The 20,519-nt window shown below is 36.7% G+C and overlaps 1 protein-coding gene across 8 annotated transcripts in view; it reads left to right on the top strand.

Moving 5' to 3' along the window:
• The window catches only part of LOC148866866 (Pentatricopeptide repeat (PPR) superfamily protein), a 35,497-nt gene that overhangs the window by 8,520 nt on the left and 6,458 nt on the right, over positions 1-20,519 (top strand). For 3 of the 8 annotated variants that reach the window (XM_088980810.1, XM_088980813.1, XM_088980811.1), the window contains one exon: positions 7,559-7,738. The exons of the other annotated variants lie outside the window; for them this stretch is intronic. In XM_088980810.1, coding sequence (XP_088836936.1) covers positions 7,672-7,738 — 67 coding nt within the window. In that variant the 5' untranslated portion in view covers positions 7,559-7,671. The remainder of the gene's footprint in view (positions 1-7,558; positions 7,739-20,519) is intronic. 8 annotated transcript variants of the gene reach the window in all.

The raw sequence follows: 20,519 nt of genomic DNA, 5'->3' as shown, positions 1-20,519 counted from the left end.
CACATCTGATATGAAAGTACAGAAAAAAAAAAGAAAAAAAGGCGTGGGAGGCATACGCTAGGAGGCGCACCTCCAGGCGAGGCGCTAACACCTCTGAGGCGTACGCCTCTTGCGCTTTTTTCATGAACCGTTCTAGAGGCGTATGCCTCTTGCGCCTCATGCACATCTGATATGAAAGTACAGAAAAAAAAAGAAAAAAGGAAAGGAAAGGAAAGGAAAAGAAAAGAAAGGGAAAGAAGAGGAAAGGAAAAAGAAGAAAAAAAGAGAAAAGGAAAGAAATGAAAAGTAAGGGAATGTAAGAAAAGATAAGGGGAAAGAAAATGGTTTGCCCCCTGCTTCAGTTGGGGGGCGACCAAACACCCCCCCGCTCCGTTTTCGATGTTCGATGTTGCCTTTTTTTTTATTTGAGTTAGGGGGTGTCTTGCTCCTGTTCGGCGAGCGAGCTCGTCTTCGCTTCGACAAGACCCCCCTTTTGAACTATTATTATGCATTTTTGTTCTTAATATAAAAGATTTTTATTAAAAATAAAGAAAAAATGAGATCCCCCTTCATTTTCATCCAACCCCCTCCTCTTAAGAAGGCTTACGCCTCCTCATGTTTGGGAGGCTTATGCTTCTTGCGTTCTGAATTATGCCTCACGCCTCTAGGTAGTGGAACGCCTCGCGTCACGCCTCCACGTTTTAAAACACTGGTTCAAATAAGGCTGATGGAGTACATAAGACTGCAACAACTACTGCTTCTCCTTATATGGGACCAATGTTTTAAAATGTGGAGGTATAAACAAGGTGTTCCACTCAAGGTTGTAAATATCAACACATATCGTACGATACGTATCATATTAGGAGCTTCCTAATATGCCCCTACAAAGGGTGTATTAGAGTTTTGACCGGTTCATGGGGTGGATGGACCTTAAACCGGCCACTTTGAACCGGATTTGAAAAAAAAAAACTAAAAAACCCACCGATACTGCTCGATATGCCTCTAGCCTTGGTTCCACTACCCAAAGGCATGAGGTGTAGTTCAGAACGTAAGAGGCATAAGCCTCCTGAGTGCAAGGAGGCATAAGCCTCGAGTATGTATCTTAAATTGCCAATAAGCTCAATACTTGGGTTTTAAATCCCAAGGTCCCAACTCAAGATTCATTTCCAAGTAACAATGTACAACACCATTCATGATTCAATCATGCAAAACGGATTACAAAAGAACTTTTAAGGATTTATACTTGATCAAAAGATTCAAACAACAAGTTTCAAACTACCAAATGATGCTATCAACAAGCTTTAACTTCTGTTTAATATTTAAAGTTTAATTTAAACTTCATATAAAACCAATACTAAAGTAGCTTAAATAATGCAGTATTACATTATTTCTAACAACATTTTATTTGTTGAAAAATAGAGTTTTGAAGAAGATTGCTAACAAAAGTCGATAAGCCCAATAGCTCATAGGCCCATACCTATAGCCATTGGTTTCCTATTTGAAAGTCAGAACTTTGAATTTCAAAGACGGAAAGCGGTGAACAACAGTGTCTTTGGTCTTCCAGAATAATAAGAGGATCAATAAGAAGAAAAAAATGAAAAGGAGAGGAAAAAGAAGAAGAAAGATGTCAGTTAGTCAAACTGTTCAAAGGATGATTATCCAAGAACACAGTCAACCACAGAGAAGAAGGAAAAAAAATAGAAGAAAAAACAGAAGAAAAGAAGAAAAAAATAAATTACATTGTATGCTCAAGGTTGACAATTGAAATAAGTAAGCTCAACAAAAACGTTGCAAATTTGACAAAAACATCGAAGAAAACAAACAAACATATCACAAGAGAGACTTAATTCCAGTTCAACCTTCTGGTTAAAGCTTTGTTCACACCCTAGCCGGCATTCGGATCAGCAGAATCAATCGATTGGAGGGATTTTTCCCTCTTTTACACTTAAAAAGATGATAATATGAAATAGGAACCACGATAAAATCGGCCCCCACCAATTACAACTTATAACACGTGAGATTCATCAAAAAGAAGTTGGAACATGTGAGGCACATGCTTCTTGTATAAAGCATGCCAGAGGCACATGCCTCCGACAAGGTATATGCTTCAGTACATGCCTACGTGAGTCCACATGTTTTTGGGATGCATTACACAGAGGCACGCTTTCAACTATGTGCCTCCGTTGCCTTTTAAAACGCTACTAGTTAGGACCCGTGAAAATTGAGAAAGGAGCTTTATGAAATTTCCAATTAAACGATGCTCATTTTCAGTCCAATATAAGCATATTTTTGGATTATGCTTAGTTTATTAGACCATAATTCAAGTTGCACTTTAGTGAGAGTGACTAATTTCCTATGCTTTAGATTAATTTGTATTGATTTTTGTATCTTAATGCTAGACTTTTATTAGTTTTTTAAATTTTATGGTTTGTAATTATTTTTGTATTATTTTTAGGTAAAAATTTTTTACAAAGATATTTTTTGTAATTAATTCTGTAAAAGTTGGTTAAGGGTAAATTTGGTATTTAAAAAAATTTAATGCATTACATCAACTTTTTCTATTTGAAATGCTAATGGAAGGAAACATCTGTACCTTTTTTCAAAACAATATGGGAGGTTTTTGTTTGGGTAAAAAAAAAATATAAATTACTCCTCTTTTAAATTGTTAGAAAACCCAAGGAGGTTTTTATAATTTTCCCTATTTTTATATAGAATTTAAGTTGAAAATTACTCATCTTTTAAATTGAATCATGTATAGTGGCAGAAAATCTAAAAAAACAGTATTTAAATTTATTTTAGATTAATTAAACTATACTTAAGGTTAATAGATTTTTATTAATTTTTCTTTTTATTAATCTTTTTTAAATTTAATTAATTATATTAAGTTTTTATTTTTCAATGAAATTTAAGTTCATTAGTAAAAATTAATTATAAAACTAATAATTGTTAGATAATTTTTTATTAGTTTTATATTAATTTTAAATGGATATTAGTTTTTAATGTATCTTATTACTTGATTATATTAATAAAAATATTTTTATCAAAATAATAAATAATAATTATTTTTTATCTTATTTAAGTAATTTATAAATTATTTTTACTATGGTTTATTAATTTTTATTATTTTAAATAGAACTCAAATGAATTAAATTTTTATGATGTTCTATTAAATGTTTTCAACTCCCCGTTTACTTAGACGGCACTCGGCCCTAATTTCTAATTTTGGGTTTCCTAAAGCCTACTATTTTGTCAAAAACTGTTCAACCTATGTGATTTGGCCAAAACTGTTCATCCTAGGCAATTGAACCATTGACCCTTTTGGTCTAGTTATTGGGTCATGGGTTACAATATACAATGTATATTGTAAAATAGTAGGAGCATAGTTGTCAACGTGACGCCTAGGCAACATGTGCCCTTGGAGGCTCGCCTTGCCCAGTTGCCAAGCAGTTTTGCATATTGCGTAATAAAATACTTTTATATTGTTATTTTTTTTAGATTATAATTATAAAATAGACATTATTAACTAATTTCCTTTTATTATTTTTTTATTTGTTAGGGTTTAATCAACACAAACATTGCTAACTGCTGTATTGAACCCTCAGTGACTTCAAAATCTGAACCAACAAGTGAAGAACTTAAAAATTTTGTCTAATCAACACATTTCTTCTTCCACATCTTCCTTTCTTCTTTTCCTATAACATAAAAAGGGGTTCAGCCCCTATATTTTTTGATTTATCTTTCCTTTTTTTTTCTTCTCATAAATATGTTGATTTTCTAGATTTAAACATGAAGTTATAATATTCTTATGAAAATTATGGATAGTTATTAAAGAAAGCCGGTTATGGAACCTAGGGAACTACCCTAGGATATATGATTTTTACTTAAAAAAAAAAAATCCATTGCCTAGGCGACTAGGCGACAAGGTGCCCCCTGTCATCTAGCCTCACCTTGACACCTTGAAAACTATGCTTAGGAGAGCGAGGAAATTAAAAAATATTGATTCAGAAGTCTGAAAAGGTGTCCAGTCTGAAAATCAATTTGGACAAAAGTTGTGTAGCAGGGATTAATTTGGAGGAGAGTGTCCTAAATATGGTAACGGAGTGCTTAGGGTGTCAAATTACCCTTTAGCATTTGACCTATTTGGGACTTCCCCTAGGAGCCAACCCTAATGAAAACAAATTTTGGAAACCAGTTGTAGAAAGATGTGAAAAGAGACTGGCCACTTGGAAGAGGAGTTACATCTCTTTGGGAGGGAGGATTACCTTGATAAGATATACTTTGGCTAACTTACCTATCTATTTCCTCTCTGTTTTTAGGACCCCACCAAGGGAAGAAAAGAAGTTGAAAAAATTATGAGAGATTTCCTTTAGGATCCAGGAGAGACAAGAAAAGACCATTTAATCAAATGGAAGATTGTGTGTAAAAGTAAGGAAGAGGGTGGACTAGGTCTTGGGAATGTGAGAAAGAAGAACACAGCTCTCTTAGGAAAATGGTTATGGAGATTGCCTTTAGAGTGGGAGAAAATTTTTTTTGAAAGATAAAATGGAAAACTCATTAAATCTGAAAAAAAAATAGTACATCTCAGAGAAATGGTTGTCTAGTTGACAAACCAATATTGAACAAATTACACTAAAAAAGACTCAAAATTATAAGGATTTAACTCTAGAGTACTCCAGAAATTATCAATCAGATCAGACTTGTTCACTTGGTCAAACTCTGGAAGACTGAGAACCCAGGCTACAATCGTGTTGCACATCCCTGCTAACAAGTATTCGACATTCTTTGTCTTGTCCTCAAAGATCTTTTTGTTTCTCTCTTTCCAAATGAGCCAACATACAGCAAAAGGAATACAGCTCCACAAAATTTTGGCTTTCTTGCTACCTCTGATTTTCAGCCATTTAGAAAATATCTCAACTGTGACCAAAGGGTGAAAGACACTCTCTCCAAACAAAATGGAGAAAAACTTCCAAATGAAAATTTCCACACTGCAAGATAAGAATAAATGGATGATTGTTTCTTCCTCCTGATTACACATAAAACAGTAATTTGCTAACTGTAGGCCTCTGGATTTCAAGTGATCATAGGTTAAGATACTGTCATGTGCCACCAGCCAAGCAAAAGCTTCCACCCTTGGGGGTACTGGATTACCCCACTCCTTTTACCAGATATGAATCTCTATGCTCTCCCAGTAAAGTCTTGTAAAATGATTTTACTAAGAATCTACCTTCTCTGCACTCTTTCCACCATAGGCCATCTGCTGTATCTCTGGAGATGTTTGTCTGTTCAAACTTTCCAATGGTAGAATGCATTATTCCACTTCTTGCTCCAACAAAGGTCTTCTGAACTTTGGTTTCCAAATCACTTGATCCCCTCTCCACTCATAGCACTGCTCAATGGACACTTCATGATCTGTCAGCTTGTAAAGTCTGGGACACATCTCACACAATTTTCCCACCCCAAGCCACTCATCTTCCCAAAACCGTACCCTAAGGCCTTCCCCCACTTTAAACTTAACTAAGCCTCTGAGCTCTTAATTGGAACTCATTATTCCTTCCCACACACTTACCCCATAGGAACTTCTTACCTCCTTTGATTCCCACCTGAACCTCACTACTCTATATTTTCCTATTACCACCCTCCATAACGCTTCCCTCTCTCCTTGCCCAAACCTCCACAGCCATTTCCCTAAGAGTGCTTTGTTAATTTCACCCTTCTCAACCCTAAACCTCCCCTTTCCTTTGCTCTACAAACCTTTTCCCATTTGATCAATTGAAAATTTTTAAACCCCCACCCTTCCCAAAGGAAGTCCCTCTGAATTTTCTTAATTTTTCTCGCCACTTCATTGGGAACTCTTAATAAGGAAAGATAATATGTTGGTAAGCTAGACAGAACGCTCTTTATGAGTATGATTCTCCCACCCAAGGATAGGTACTTGGCTTTCCACCTATCTAGCCTCCTCTCCACCCTTTCTATTGCAGGTCTCCAGATACTACTAGATGTTGTTTTTGCTCCCACCGGAAGACCAAGATAAGTGAAATGTAGCTCCCCTACCTTACATTCCAGCACCTCTACATAATGCCTTACTTCCTCCACACTAAGGTTCCCAACTCCTATCAGTAAGCTTTTCAGACTCGTCAACATCTCAAAGTTGGCTAAAATAGCCCTTAAGATTCAGCACTTGATTTTCTGAAGCATCTAGGAATATTAGTGTATCATCAGCATATTGTAGGTGAGATATACACGGGCCTTCACTTCCCACTTTCAAGCCTTCTAACCATCTTCTCTGTACTTTTTTCTTCATAATCAAATTTAGAGCTTCCATAACTATTACAAACAGTAGAGGAGAAGATCCCCTTTCCGCAGCCCTCTAGACGCTTGGAAAAATTCTTCTGATGACACCCCATTGACTAACAATGAGAAAGGGGCTGATGAGATGCACCTGTATATCCACCTTCTCCAAACCTCTCCAAACTCCATCAACCTTTGCATTTCCTCCAAGAAACCCCATTCAACATGGTTGTAAGCCTTTTCAATGTCTAATTTGCACACTAAACCTGGCCTTCCACTTCTTAATCTTGAATCTATACATTCACTGGCCACCAGCACTCCATCCAAAATTTGCCTCCCCTCTACAAAAGTCATCTGAGTTTCCCCTATCACCAATGAATTACTTTTCTCGGCCTTCTTGAGAGCACTAAAGCCAATAGTTTATAGGGGCTGCTTATCAAATTAATTGGTCTGAAGTCTTTTATGTTCACAGCCCCACTTATTTTTGTAATATGGTGATGAATGTAGCATTTGCCCTCTTGTCAAGAGTGTTGGATTCCCAAAACCACTTGGAGTGGGAAAATTTGTGGGCTGAAGTAGTGGATAGTATTCATGGGAGATTGGAGAGTGGTTGGGATGCTGGTATATCACATCAGGCTACTTTGGCAGCACCTTGGAAAGCAATCAACAACTTGCTTCCTTTGTTCTCAGTTTTATCAGTTATGATGCTTGCTCAAGGAACCTAATTCGCTTTTGGGAAGACATTTGGTTTGGTGACTAAAGGACTTGTTTCCTTCTTTGTACTCCATTTCCTTGTACAAAAATATAAGGTGATTTCAAGTTTCCTAGTCCATTCTACTTTACCTTTGAATCACAATTGGGATTTTGGGTTTCGAAGGGGGGTGAGGAATGAAGAAGCCACCTGTTTGTCAGAGCTTCCCTAACTTCTGGATAAAGTCTATCTAGAACCTTCTAAACCAGACAGAAGAGTTTGGTGTCCAAATCCTAAAGGCTTCTTCTCTTGTGCCTCTTTTTTCAAAGCTCTTTGCCAATCCTCTTCCTCTCTGTCTTTTCCTTGGAAGCAAGTTTGGTTTTAGCCTATTCCCCCTAAAATTAAGGCTTTCTGTTGGGAAGTGGTATATGGGAAAATTAACACTTTGTATTACTTGCAAAATAAGAGGCCTTTTTTGTGTATTTCCCCGAATCGGTGCACTATGTGTAAATCTGATGGTGAATTTTGTTATCACTTACTTATTTCCAGTTCATTTGCTGCAAAAATTTGGGAATGGATTTTCTCTTTGTTTGGTTGCAGGTGGAATATGCAATGGAGATTAAGATGTTGTTTGATCCATCTACTTTTGCTTGGCCGAAGAAAAGGGGAAGAATAATGTGGAGGTGTACTAGAGCAGCAATGGTTTAAACATTATGGGTAGAAAGAAATGCCAGAATCTTCCAAGAGAAGTAGAGAAGCAAACAACAAATTATGGACTGTGTAATGACTAGAACTATACATTGGCTACAAACTTTGGAACTGTTTAGATATTTCTCCTTTGATGACATTTGGAGGAATTGGTTTTCAGTGGCTTATAGTTCAATGTAGAAGACTAAAACATGGCTGATTTGGACACCGCCCATGGAAGGTTTTATGAATCAGTTCGGGTCATTTTCACATTTGGGTAGCTAAATATGAGACCCTAACCCTGTTTTTTCAGGTTGGGTTGGTTCGGGTTCGCAGGTTGGGTCAACTTTTTGCAGGTCTACTCAAGACCAATGGGGAATGGAGACTCTTTAAGGGTTGAACTGTATGCAGTCATACAAGGTGTACAGATTGCAAGAGAGATAGGTTTGGAGTGTTTGGTGATAGAAGGGAACTCCAAGGTGGTGGTGGGTTAGCTTAGAGATCCAGATTCAGTGATATGGTGCTATAGAAATGAAATTAAGAAATTCAAATGGGCAACACAACATATGAATTAGACTATACAATGGGTGGGAAGGGAGGCTAATGCATTTGCTGATTTTCTAGCCAAGCAAGGAGCAACTAGGGATCAGTTGTATTGGGCCCAGTTGTAATCTCTATGCTGTTTTTTTCTTTTAAAGAGTGAGGCTGCACCTCGTGCCTCCCCTTAGGATGCTTGTAACAGTCTTTATCTTTTTGTTGGTAATGAATTCTTAATGAAATTTTATTTATCGAAAAAACTTCTAAAAGACAAAATCTCTTTTTTTGTCTCAAATTTCAAATTCAGGCTCTTTTATTTATAAATGTACCTAAAATAATATACACATACACACAAAAATGTAATTATATTATATCATATTATACATATGCAAATGGATGATGTGTCATGGTTTGATAGTTTGGTTTGTCCAACCTGGATATTTGAACCATTGACCTGTGACCTAGATGCAAAAGCTATTTAGCCTCCAAGTTGTTTTTAAAACATTGGATTTATTTGTTGAGTGAATTAATTAATATTTATTTTGAAATATAAATTATTTAATTAGTTAACTCAAAAATTAATTATTCTTTAAATTGAAGTAGATCATTTAGCCTAATAATATCATAGCATTGAATATCCTCATTTTTTTATAATTATAATTTAATATAAATATATCTAATGTGTATAAAATTATAGTTAAATTGAAATGGTACAAATATAGATAAAGTTAATGAATTTTTGGAAATTTAATGAAATAATGAAGAGGAGAGAGAATAAATGCCATGAGTTATTGTCTTATTGAAGAGAGAGAGAGAGAGAGAGAGAGAGAGAGAGAGAGAGAGAGAGAGAGAGTGTTAATGGCATAATTAATGAGAAGAGATAATTAAAGGAGTTAAGAAAGAGGAGAGGGAGTTAACGGTGAGTTAATGAGAGCATATAAAAGTCTTAAAGCTTATTGGCCACTTGAGTTATTTTGTTCAATTTAAAAATGAGAAAAATTAAAAAAAAAACAAAGAAAAGGTTAGTGCTTCTCAAAAACAACCAAAAAAATATAAATGCTTCTCAAAATAACTAGAAATCAGGAAAGTGCTAGCTTGGCACATTCCATTTGAATATATAGATCTAGATATGGGACAGACCACTACTTCCTCTAATTGCTTTCCAAAGTTTACTGCAGAAGAGGAAGATATTATCAATCGGGCTATGGCTCAATTGAATCAATCCTCTATTGCCGCCTCATCTTTTGCAAAGACAAGTATTATTTCTGCCCCCTTAATGTTGTCCAGCCTTGCTCTTCAGCTCCATGGGTTATTGACTCAGGAGCCTCTGAACATATGACCAAAAAGCCATCATTATTTTCATCATATCATTTTGTGTCTAGATGAAACAAAGTGAGGGTTGTTGATGGCTCCCTATCAAATATCCATGGGAAGGGAGACATACAACTCGAGAAGGATTTGTCTCTCAAACCTACTTTACATGCTCCTAACTTTACTACTAATTTACTTTCGGTCTCTAGAATAACCAAATCCTTGGATTGTATTGTAACTTTCTTCTTTTCTCATTGTGTTTTATAGGGCTAGTTAACGAAACATACAGAATTAGGAGATTTAGACAAGAGGTTGATTAGAAGTATTTGGGGTTTATATACACTGTGTTTTAAAAGGCGTGGGAGGCATACGCCTGGAGGTATATATATATATCCAGGCGTACGCCTAGAGGTACGCCTCCAAGCGAGGCGCTCCCAAAACACCCTAAGGCTTATGCTAGAGGCACTTTTTTCATGAGGCATGCTAAAGGTGTACACCTCATGCACATCTTATATAAAATGACAGAAAAAAGAAAAAAAGAAAAAAAAAGGAAAGGAAAAGAAAAATAAAGAGAAGAAAAAAAGAGAAAAGCAAAGAAAAGGAAAGATAAGGGGAAAGAAAGTGGTTTGTCCTCTTCCCCTTCAGTTGGGGGCTTTGCTCCTCCGTTCCTCTTCATCCTCCTCCTAACCCCCCTCTTAAGGAGGCCTACGCCTCCTTGTGTTCAGGAGGCTTATGCCTCTTGCGTTTTGAACTACGCCTCACGCCTCTAGGTAGTGGAACGCCTCGCGTCACGCCTCCGCATTTTAAAACTGTGTATATATATATATATATAAACATTTACTTGTGTGTGTGTGTGTATATATATAACACATTTACTTGTAAAAAACATGTGTTTATTAATATATTTATTAAAATTATAATATATTTATTTATAAATATGTTTATATTGCAATTTTTTGTAATTTTTTTATAAAAAGACATGTATATATTAATATATAAGATGAAAAAAGTTGAAAAAAATACTTATATATTTTGGATATCCGACATCCTTAACGGAATTGGACTCAAAACACCATTTATGAGATCCAATCAGATCTTCGAATCAGATCTCAAATATTTGATAATGAATCAAATTCGTATATACCCTTTTTTATCCCTAAGTTGGTCAATGGCTCCCTCTTCAGGGGCTTCAGGAGTGTTAACGATGTGGAGAAATGAAAATTTGGAGTTAGTAAAGGAATTGATTGGTAGGTTCTCTTTTTCAATGAAATTCATAAATGTTTAGAATGATTTTGTTTGGGTTTTGACAAATGTGTATGGTCCCAATAGTTATAGGAAAAGGAATGAAATGTGGGAAGAGTTGTACACAATTAGGGGTTTGTGGGATGGCCCTTGGTGTTTGGGGAGAGATTTTAATGTGGTAAGATTTACCAATGAAACTAATATTCCCCACCAACATATTACCACAAGTATGAGGAGGTTTAATGAATTTTTTGACATTTTTGAGTTGAAAGAACCCCCTCTTTTGTAAGCAAGGTTTACTTGGTCCAATTTTCAAGAGAACCCACTTTGTTCAAAGTTGGATAGATTTCTTTACAATCTAGACTAGAAGAATCGTTAGGAGAAAATGGTGGCTAGAGCTCTACTTACTCCTTTTAGATTTAAAAATATGTGGTTGACTCATTTAGACTTCATGAGGAAAGTCAAGATGTGGAGGAATGAAGAGTTAAGGAGAGTGTAGTGGAAGGGTGTGAGGTTCACTGTTTTAAAAGTGCAAGGCGCATAAAAGGCGTAGGGGTCAATTTGCACTTGAGGCACAAGGCGCAAGGCAAGGAGCACGCCTTTGTGAAGCAAGGCACAAAAATAAAAAACTAAGAAATAAAAAAAATGTTAGAAAAATAAAAAATGCCAAAAAAAACTCAAAATATGCAAAAAAATAAAAATATTAAACATAATATTAATAAAAATATAAACTTTAAATTTTAAAATAAATGTTTTAAAAAACCTATTATCTAAAATTAGAATACATAAACGTAACATGTAAAGCATGTTTAAATGTGAATTTAAAAATAAAATCAAACATATAAAACAATTTCAAGCATGTAAAACCCACAATCTCTTTTTTTTTCTCAATTGCATTACTTAAAGTAGCTAATGTAATGCAAAACATATTACATTTCAGATTCTACGAGCTGCCTTTGTGCCACGCCCCTTGAGGCAAGCCCAAACGAGTCCATGTTAGGGTCTTAAATTCTTAATTCTCACACAAAAAATAATTATTTTATAATTTTAACTGCTTTTTAAGAAGGTATTTTAGTAGGATGAATGAATGAACATTACCAAATAGGTGCCTACCCTAAAATGCACATTGCTTGTGCGCCTATGTGCGCCTTTTAAATCACTGGTGAGGTTTCATAAGAAATTAAAGAGATTGAAAGAAAAGATTAAGGAGTGGAACAAGGAGCATTTTGGGAAACTAGAGAACTAGAAGCTAAACCGAATGAGTTGAATCGAGGAGTTAGATGAGAAGGAAACTCAAGGTAGCTTGACTGAAGAGGAAAGAGTATTGAGAAGGGGATTGAAAAAAGAACTAGAGGAGGTCCTTTACAAATCCAATAGCAAATGGATAGCCCAATTTTATGATGCATCTCCTCATTACTGAAGGACACATATTCATGCTAATGATGGAAGGCCTTTAGAGAGTTCATCATATGAATCTCCTTATCACATGCACTTATATTTTACCGGATAAAACGAATAATTATGCCCTAATTTTATTTAGGTTAAACCAAAGTGGTTCCCACTTTCTTAAAGTCAGATTCAGATGGGCCCTAAATAGCTAGGGTTCCACACAGTTCATTTTGGGGAGGAAGATGAAGTGGGGCCCATCAAAAAGGGAGATCATCCAATGATCTTAAGGACACCATTGCAATGATGTGCAAAAGAGCCACCATCGAATTAACATGGGCCAAGTGCTTATGGCCCACGTACGTAGCACACCACACATCATACATCACATGCATGAAATAAAACCACAATTAATCCAATCAATTTTAATTATCTGTAAAACCCTAAAATAGTTAGGTTAAATTAATATCAGCCCATTAGAGCCCATAACATTATTTAGGTACATGGGCTGAACTGCAAAAAGCAGTTCGGCCCATATAGCTGAATCAAGGCTAATGCAGTTTTAACTTGACAATACTGGGTTTTACAAGTTGGGCCAAATTACATCTCGCAATCAACCATCAAATCCTCAGCCCATTATAAAATTTTAGGGCTGTGAACAGTCTCCTCTATTGAGCCACAGATTCGGTCCAACCAGTTTGGTCTAATCTGGGTCGAATGTGTCTAGGTTTGGTGTCCAATTCAAGATTCAATTCAACAAGATGATCTGAAATTAATTATGGTTGATAAATGGCAATCACCAATCAGCAAATAAACATAACAGTGGGCTGTTCGTGTGGCTGCAAACCTGCAAGAAAGAGGTTAGTCATAGTTTGCATATTTGTTTTCTGTAAAGCGCAGATTGTTGATCTTCTATCTGCGCAAACGTTGTCTTCTCCTCCACGTGAACCAGCACTTCTTCCAATGAAAAAATAGAAAAAAACCTAATTTCTCCATTAATTTACATCAGAATAAATCCTATACATTCCGTCTTAAAAATAAAAAAGAATTACAGACCAAGAATGAATAGAATAGAATGATACAACAGGTGTGCAAATTTTTGGCGTCAATAAAAGATTTTGATCTCCACCAAACGAACAACCCATAATTTAAGAAATGAATATAGAACACTTCTATAATTATTGCAGATAATTAAAAAATTAATTTCAGATCATTTGCCTACAGCCGAGAACCGAATTCTCAGAGAAGACCCTAATCTGCGCAATCGGCTAGAATTGATTTTGCCTATTTGCGCAGGTTCAAATCAGGTCTGATTTTGGTTCAAGAATGTGAGCCTGTCTTTGATACCACTGAAGGGATGGGAGATCCATCATATGGATGGACAAACCTTGTAGGAAGGTTGGGCGAAATTTTAAAATTCTCTCTCCCATCCAGGAATTGTATTCCCTAATTTAGAAAACTATATTTTCAAATATTGTTCTTGAAACAAAACTGGAACAGATCTGAAACCAAAGGGGAAGGAAGGGATATACCTGATATGAAGTAATAGTAACTCCCAACATAGGTATTCATGCCCAAAGAGAAAACCAAAACCCGCCTCCATCGGAGATGACATAGTGTATGGTGAGGCAGGATCAGTAGAATGGTTCTTGAACAAGAACCAGAATTCTTCAATAAGAATCGAACAAGGGCTGGTGAGCGTGACGTCAGGTTGTTTATTCTAGCAAGAAACAATATCAAGAACCTTTCTTGATTAGCTCCACAGGTGGAAATCGAACTAGGTAGGGGTGGCAAGAACTGTGGAGAATTCTGCAGGTTGCTGAGTGAATAAACTGAGGAATTCGCCCCCTATTTATAGCCTTCTTTAGATCAGTCTCCCAATCCAATTAGGAGAGAGTTTCTTGATCCAAATCTGATATTTGGACCTGGACTCTTAAATGAATAAGACTCATCTTATCCTTCAACTAATCCTAATCAGGTTATAAATCGGATTTTGCCCCCTTTTAATTGACTTAAGCCCAGTTTGGAATGGGCTTTAGGCCCATTAAGTCACATAGCTCACTTACTCTTTAATCTGCTGGCTAACTTGGCTCTCTTTGTATGGCGTGGGACCTTAACGTCGATCTACACATCAGCCACATGGATTCAGCCCATCCTCTGTTACAAAGCCTGGCCGAATTCACTGTACGACATAATAAACCCCTGAGTCCATCATCATCGACTCTTAATGGGCCTAACATTTATAGTAAATGGTCATTGGGTCCAGCCACCGTATGAAAACCCAAGGACTGTGGGCAGATGCAGGATTAGCCCATCAGGTATTACCCTCAATGGTCTTACACTTAACCTCTCAACCATTAATGATCAAACACTGTCTGACAAGAGGGGACCTCTCCATTTTCAAAGGGCTACTATTCACTCTCTTCGTTCGAACGCAAAATTGAGGAGCTGCGGCGATTCCTCTCACCATTGTGTTAGATAGTTGTATGCCCTTAGCTCCAATTAGTTTGATGTACTTATGACATTTATTGTAAATGAATAAAGTACATATTTGATTCATGTTCTTGTGGTGTTTTTCTGTGTAAAACCCTTAACCTAGACACTTAATGAGACTCGTGTTAGTTTAGAATGTTCACAGCCGTTGGGTAAGTCTGGGGAGATTTATCCTACTAAGGCTGACACTGGTGCGCCGCCAAATGTTGGGGTGGCCTGTCTCAGCTGCTAGGGTGAGACCCGAGGTACATGTAGTGTAGGTTTACTTGAAACCCTGAACCGGACCAGATTTCCAGTATTGCCTTGGACCTTGGAGATTAATGGGCAAAACTGGAAAGTTACACCTGACCCTTAGACTCGATTATGATACTGTATTAGGTGTCGGATTGGGTTGTTTTTGATATGCCAATCAATGAGATACTTAGAGAGGGTCAAAACCTAGGTATGTTGGGACAGTCCAAGAATTCATCTGAGTGGGTGATCATAGTGACAAAATCAGCCCCTTTGTTGGACAAAGGTAATGATCGGGGATGCACTCTCTCTGATGGAAACCAAGACTACTGGCAACCGATTTCTATCGTTGGAATTTGTTTTGCAAAATATATTTTATATACGGATATAAATATATATATATATATTACGGTTTCAAAACGTTTGTAAAAGAGTTTTAATTCCTGGGATCCATGTAATTAGAGAGTGCAACACTGTTCCTTGCAGTCGAGGGAGATGTCCTCTCTTGTCGGGCAGTGTTTGATCATTATGGGTTGAGAGGTTAAGTGTAAGACCATTGAGGGTAATACATGATGGGCTAATCTTGCATTTGCTCAGTCCCTGTAAGGCGGCTTGGCCCTGGGACCACTCAGTGTAAGTGTTGGGCCCATAGATTTCGTGTGATGGGCTCAGGGGGTTCACTGGGCTTTCTAGTGAATTCCGCTAGGCCTTGTAACAAAGGTTGGGCCGAACCCTTGTGGTTGATGTGTAGATCAATGCTTGGGTCCCACGCCATACAAGGAAGCCCAATTGGGCAGCAGTTTGGAAGGCTAAGTGAGCACATACACTTATTGGGCCTAAAGCCCATTTCGAACTGGGCTGATTTGATCAGTTAAAGAAAGGGGTGAATCTGATATTAGATTAGCAGATAGGATAGGGTCTTACCCTATCCACTTAGAGAGTCCAAATCTGAATACAGATTCAGATCTGGAAACCTCCTGATAAGATTAGGAGAGGGCTGATCTAATCTACAGATAAGATAAGGGTCTATCCTTATCACTTAAAGGGAATTCAGATCCAAATATGATTTGGATTAGCAATTCCTAATGGGATTAGGAGCTTATCCCTTTAAGGGTATAAAAGGAGAAGGGGGCGGCAGCCTTTAGAAGATCATCACATTCAAATCAGAGAGAGAATATAGCACCCAGTGAGACTGAGCTATTTTCTCCTTGCCGCTTCCTTCCTGCCGCCGCCATAACTTCCAGTTCGATCTCCTCTTTCAAGCAGGAACGATCAAGATTGGATCTTGATATCAACCTTTGGAGAAAGGCTGATCTGAAGTTGTGCTCATAGCCTCTAGCGAATTCTTGTGAAGGATTCAGTTCGTTGGATGAACATTGCTGATTCTGCTCCATCCTACACTGCGCCATCTTCAGTGGGAGCAGTTTTTTGTTCCTTCCTTGGGTGTGAACACCTCCATTGGGAGATATTGTTTCTCCGTATCAGGTATATCCCTCTCCTGTTTTTGGTTTCAGATCTGGTTCGGTTTATGGTTCAAGATTGATCTTTGAAAATGCAAATTTTTTAAAACAGGGAATGTGATTCCCAGATGAGGGGAGAGGAAATTTTTGAAATTTCGCCCAACCTACCTACAGGGTTCGGCCATGCATATGATGGATCTCTAATCCCTTCACATTGATCTCTCCCTCTCTCTCTCTCTCTCCTCTTCCTCTTTCTCTTTTCTTCTTGCTCCTCTCCTTCCCCTCGCCATCGGCAATGGAACACCAGTCATTATTCAAACCCTCCATTTATTCTATATGTAAGGGAGATGCAAGAATAAAAAAGTGGAAGAAGGTCGTGCCTTCAATAGAAGCTGCAACAACTATTCATTCGACCATTGTCCCCCAAGCACACACAAGCACAGAATAATCAACTTCTTGGTTGAGTTAATGTTTCATTCGAATCTAGAGCTTTGTTACGGAATCATTGAACCAAACAAAATAATCAACATTTCTCTTTCTCGAATGATCATCTCTTCTTCAATTTTGTGAGATCAAATCATAAATCAACAAAAATGGACGAAAATCTCTTGTCCGAAGTAAATAAACAAGAAAAGATCAATCTTAATCTCTCTCTCAACCTCTGCTATCCCTTATTCCACCACCCAACAACGCAACCGTCGTTGGTACACACTCCTGCCCCCCCTCTCTCTCTCTCTCTCTCACTCAGCCTCCATTCTCCCCTGTTCCACCGTTCACAAGCGCCAATAGTGCCACCAATACACACTCCTGCCCTCCTTCCACCGTCCACCAACAATGGTTGTAATGCTAGTACACACTTCCACTCTCTCTCTCTCTCTCTCTCTCTCTCTCTCCTTTTCCACTGTCCACCAACGGTGGTTGTGTTGTTGGTACACACTCCCACCCTCTCTCTCGACCTATACACACATCTCTCTCCCTGTCTTTGACTTTCATAGATTTACAGCTATTAGACCCATTTAATTTCGACGCCACTTCTTCACAACTTCCTCCTCCTTGTCTCCCTCCTACCCCCCTCTTCTTTCTCTTCTTCTTCCTTTCATCCCCTTGTCCACTTCGTTCTCAAACCACTTGTTCTTAGTTACGAAAAAGATTTGTAATGACAACAACCCCCTCCACCTCTCTTCTTGTCACTGACTTTCATGGATTCATGGCTATTAGATCCATTTTATTTCGACGCCACTTCCATATTTAATGGTCAAAACCCCCTCCGACTCAGGTCTCCCCCCCCTTTCTTTCTCTTCTTCCTTTCTTCCCCTGGTCCGCTTTGTTCTCAAACCACTTATTCTCAACCACAAAAAAGATTTACAATGACAGCAACAACCCCCTCCGCTTCTCTCTCTCTCTCTCTCTCTCTCTCCCCTACCTGTCTGTTTTGTTCTCACTATGGGTTACAACTACTCTACAACTAGGACTTTTCATTCGTATGTAGCGCCTACAGAGACAAGGTTATTCTAGTAATGATGAAAGCGATGAAAAATCCCAAAAGCGCACATTGTAAGATGTCCATCACGACTTCATCTGACATCTCCAACTCCTTCAATGGTAACATACTCGATTCCACCACCTCTAATGCCTTTGATCCCTTGGCATGTAGGATCCATCGCTCTCAATTTATATTCCACCACTATCACCATTGACTTAAAATTCTAGTTCAGCTCTTCCGTTTAGAAGTGAGGGTTGTGTGCAATTGAGTATGCTGTGTCTTGGGACAAGTCTTACTTCCAAGCATGACCTCAATAAGAAGAGTAACATCGCCGCTCGAGATCGTTAACTCAAAGAAGATGAACAGCGATTTTGTTCGAATTTTCAAAAGTTGCAACAGTAACATTTCATTTCTTTCCATTAACATTTAATGACAATGTCAATTGTCAGAAACAGTAGGGGTATTTTAAGACGATATGTAAACAGTACGTAGATTAAGAAATTTGCCCATATATAAATAAACAAGCACTTCCTACTGATGAGTAAGGAGAGAGTGCATTAAAACTTAAGGCTGTAACAGTTGGGCTTTAGCTTTGTTTCAAAGAAGTATTTTATTACGCAGTATGCAAAACTGCTTGGCGACTGGGCAAGGCAAGCCTCCAAGGGCACCTATTGCCTAGGCATCACCTTGACAACTATGCTCCTAAGATCCCCCCTTCAAAAAATACCTTTCTCGGCCTTTTGTCTTCTAGAAGTTTTCAATACATTGTATATTGTAACCCATGGCCCAATAACTAGACCAAAAGGGTCAATGGTTCAACCGCCTAGGTTGAACAGTTTTGGCCAACTCGCCTAGGTTGAACAGTTTTTGACAAAATAGTAGGCTTTAGGAAACCCAAAATTAGAAATTAGGGCCAAGTGATGGTTCAAATGGTTTAACCATCTAAGTAAACGGGGAGATGAAAACATTTAATAGAACATCATAAAAATTTAATTCATTTGCGTTCTATTTAAAATAATAAAAATTAATAAACCATAGTAAAAATAATTTATAAATTACTTAAATAAGATAAAAATAATTATTAATTATTAATTTGATAAAAGTATTTTTATTAATATAATAAAAACAAATAAATTAATAAAGATAAATTAAAAACTAATATCCATTTAAAATTAATATAAAACTAATAAAAAAATATCTAACAATTATTAGTTTTATAATTAATTTTTACTAATGAACTTAAATTTCATTGAAAAATAAAAACTTAATATAATTAATTAAATTTAATACGGATTAATAAAAAGAAAAATTAATAAAAATCTATTAACCTTAAGTATAGTTTAATTAATCTAAAGTCAACTTAAATTCTATTTTTTTAGATTTTTTGCCACTATACATGATTCAATTTAAAAGAGGAGTAATTTTCAACTTAAATTCTATATAAAAATAGGGAAAATTATAAAAACCTCCTTGGGTTTTCTAACAATTTAAAAGAGGAGTAATTTATACTTTTTTTAACCCGAAAAAAAACCTCCCATATTGTTTTGAGAAAAGGTACAAATGTTTTTTTTTAAATACCAAATTTACCCTTAACCAACTTTTACAGAATTAATTACAAAAAATATCTTTGTAAAAAATTTTTACCTAAAAATAATACAAAAATATTTACAAACCATAAAATTTTAAAGACTAATAAAAGTTTAGCATTAAGATTCAAAAATCAATACAAATTTATCTAAAGCATAGGAAATTAGTCACTCTCACTACAGTGCAACTTGAATTATGGTCTAATAAACTAAGCATAATCCAAAAATATGCTTATATTGGACTGAAAATGAGCACCGTTTAATTGGAAATTTCATAAAGCTCCTTTCTCAATTTTCATGGGTCCTGACTAATAGCGTTTTGAAAGGCATGGGAGGCACATAGTTGAAGGCGTGCCTCTGTGTAATGCATCCCAAAAACATGTGGACTCACGTAGGCTTGTATTGAAGCATTATACCTTGTCGGAGGCATGTGCCTCTGGCATGCTTTATACAAGAAGCATGTGCCTCGCATTTTCCAACTTCTTTTTGATGAATCTCACGTGTTATAAGATGTAATTGGTGGGGGCCGATTTTATCGTGGTTCCTATTTCATATTATCATCTTTTTAAGTGTAAAAGAGGGAAAAATCCCTCCAATCGATTGATTCTGCCGATCAGAATGCCGGCTAGGGTGTGAACAAATCTTTAGCCAGAAGGTTGAACTGGAATTAAGTCTCTCATGTGATATGTTTATTTGTTTTCTTTGATGTCTGTCAAATTTGCAACGTTTTTGTTGAGCTTACTTATTTCAATGCTCAAGTTTGAGTATACAATGTAATTTATTTTTTTTTCCTCTTTTCTTTTGTTTTTTCTTCTATTTTTTTCCTTCTTCTCTGTGGTTGACTGTGTTCTTTGATAATCATCCTTTGAACAGTTTGATTAACTGACATCTTTCTTCTTCTTTTTCCTCTCATTTTCTTCTTTTATTCTTATTGATCCTCTTATTATTTTGGAAGACCAAAGACACTACTGTTCACTGCTTTCCGTCTTTGAAATTCAAAGTTTTGACTTCCAAATAGGAAACCCGTGGCTATAGGTATGGGGCTATGAGCTATTGGGCTTATCGACTTTTGTTAGCAATCTTCTTCAAAACTCTGTTTTTCAACAAATAAAATGTTGTTAGAAATAATGTAATACTGCATTACT

The sequence above is a fragment of the Nelumbo lutea genome, chromosome 3 (genome assembly GCF_056320005.1).
Source record: "Nelumbo lutea isolate HS-2025 chromosome 3, American lotus-T2T, whole genome shotgun sequence".
NCBI lineage: Eukaryota > Viridiplantae > Streptophyta > Magnoliopsida > Proteales > Nelumbonaceae > Nelumbo > Nelumbo lutea.
The sequence above is the reverse complement of the archived record's forward strand: the minus strand, read 5'-3'. Positions and strand labels throughout refer to the sequence as shown.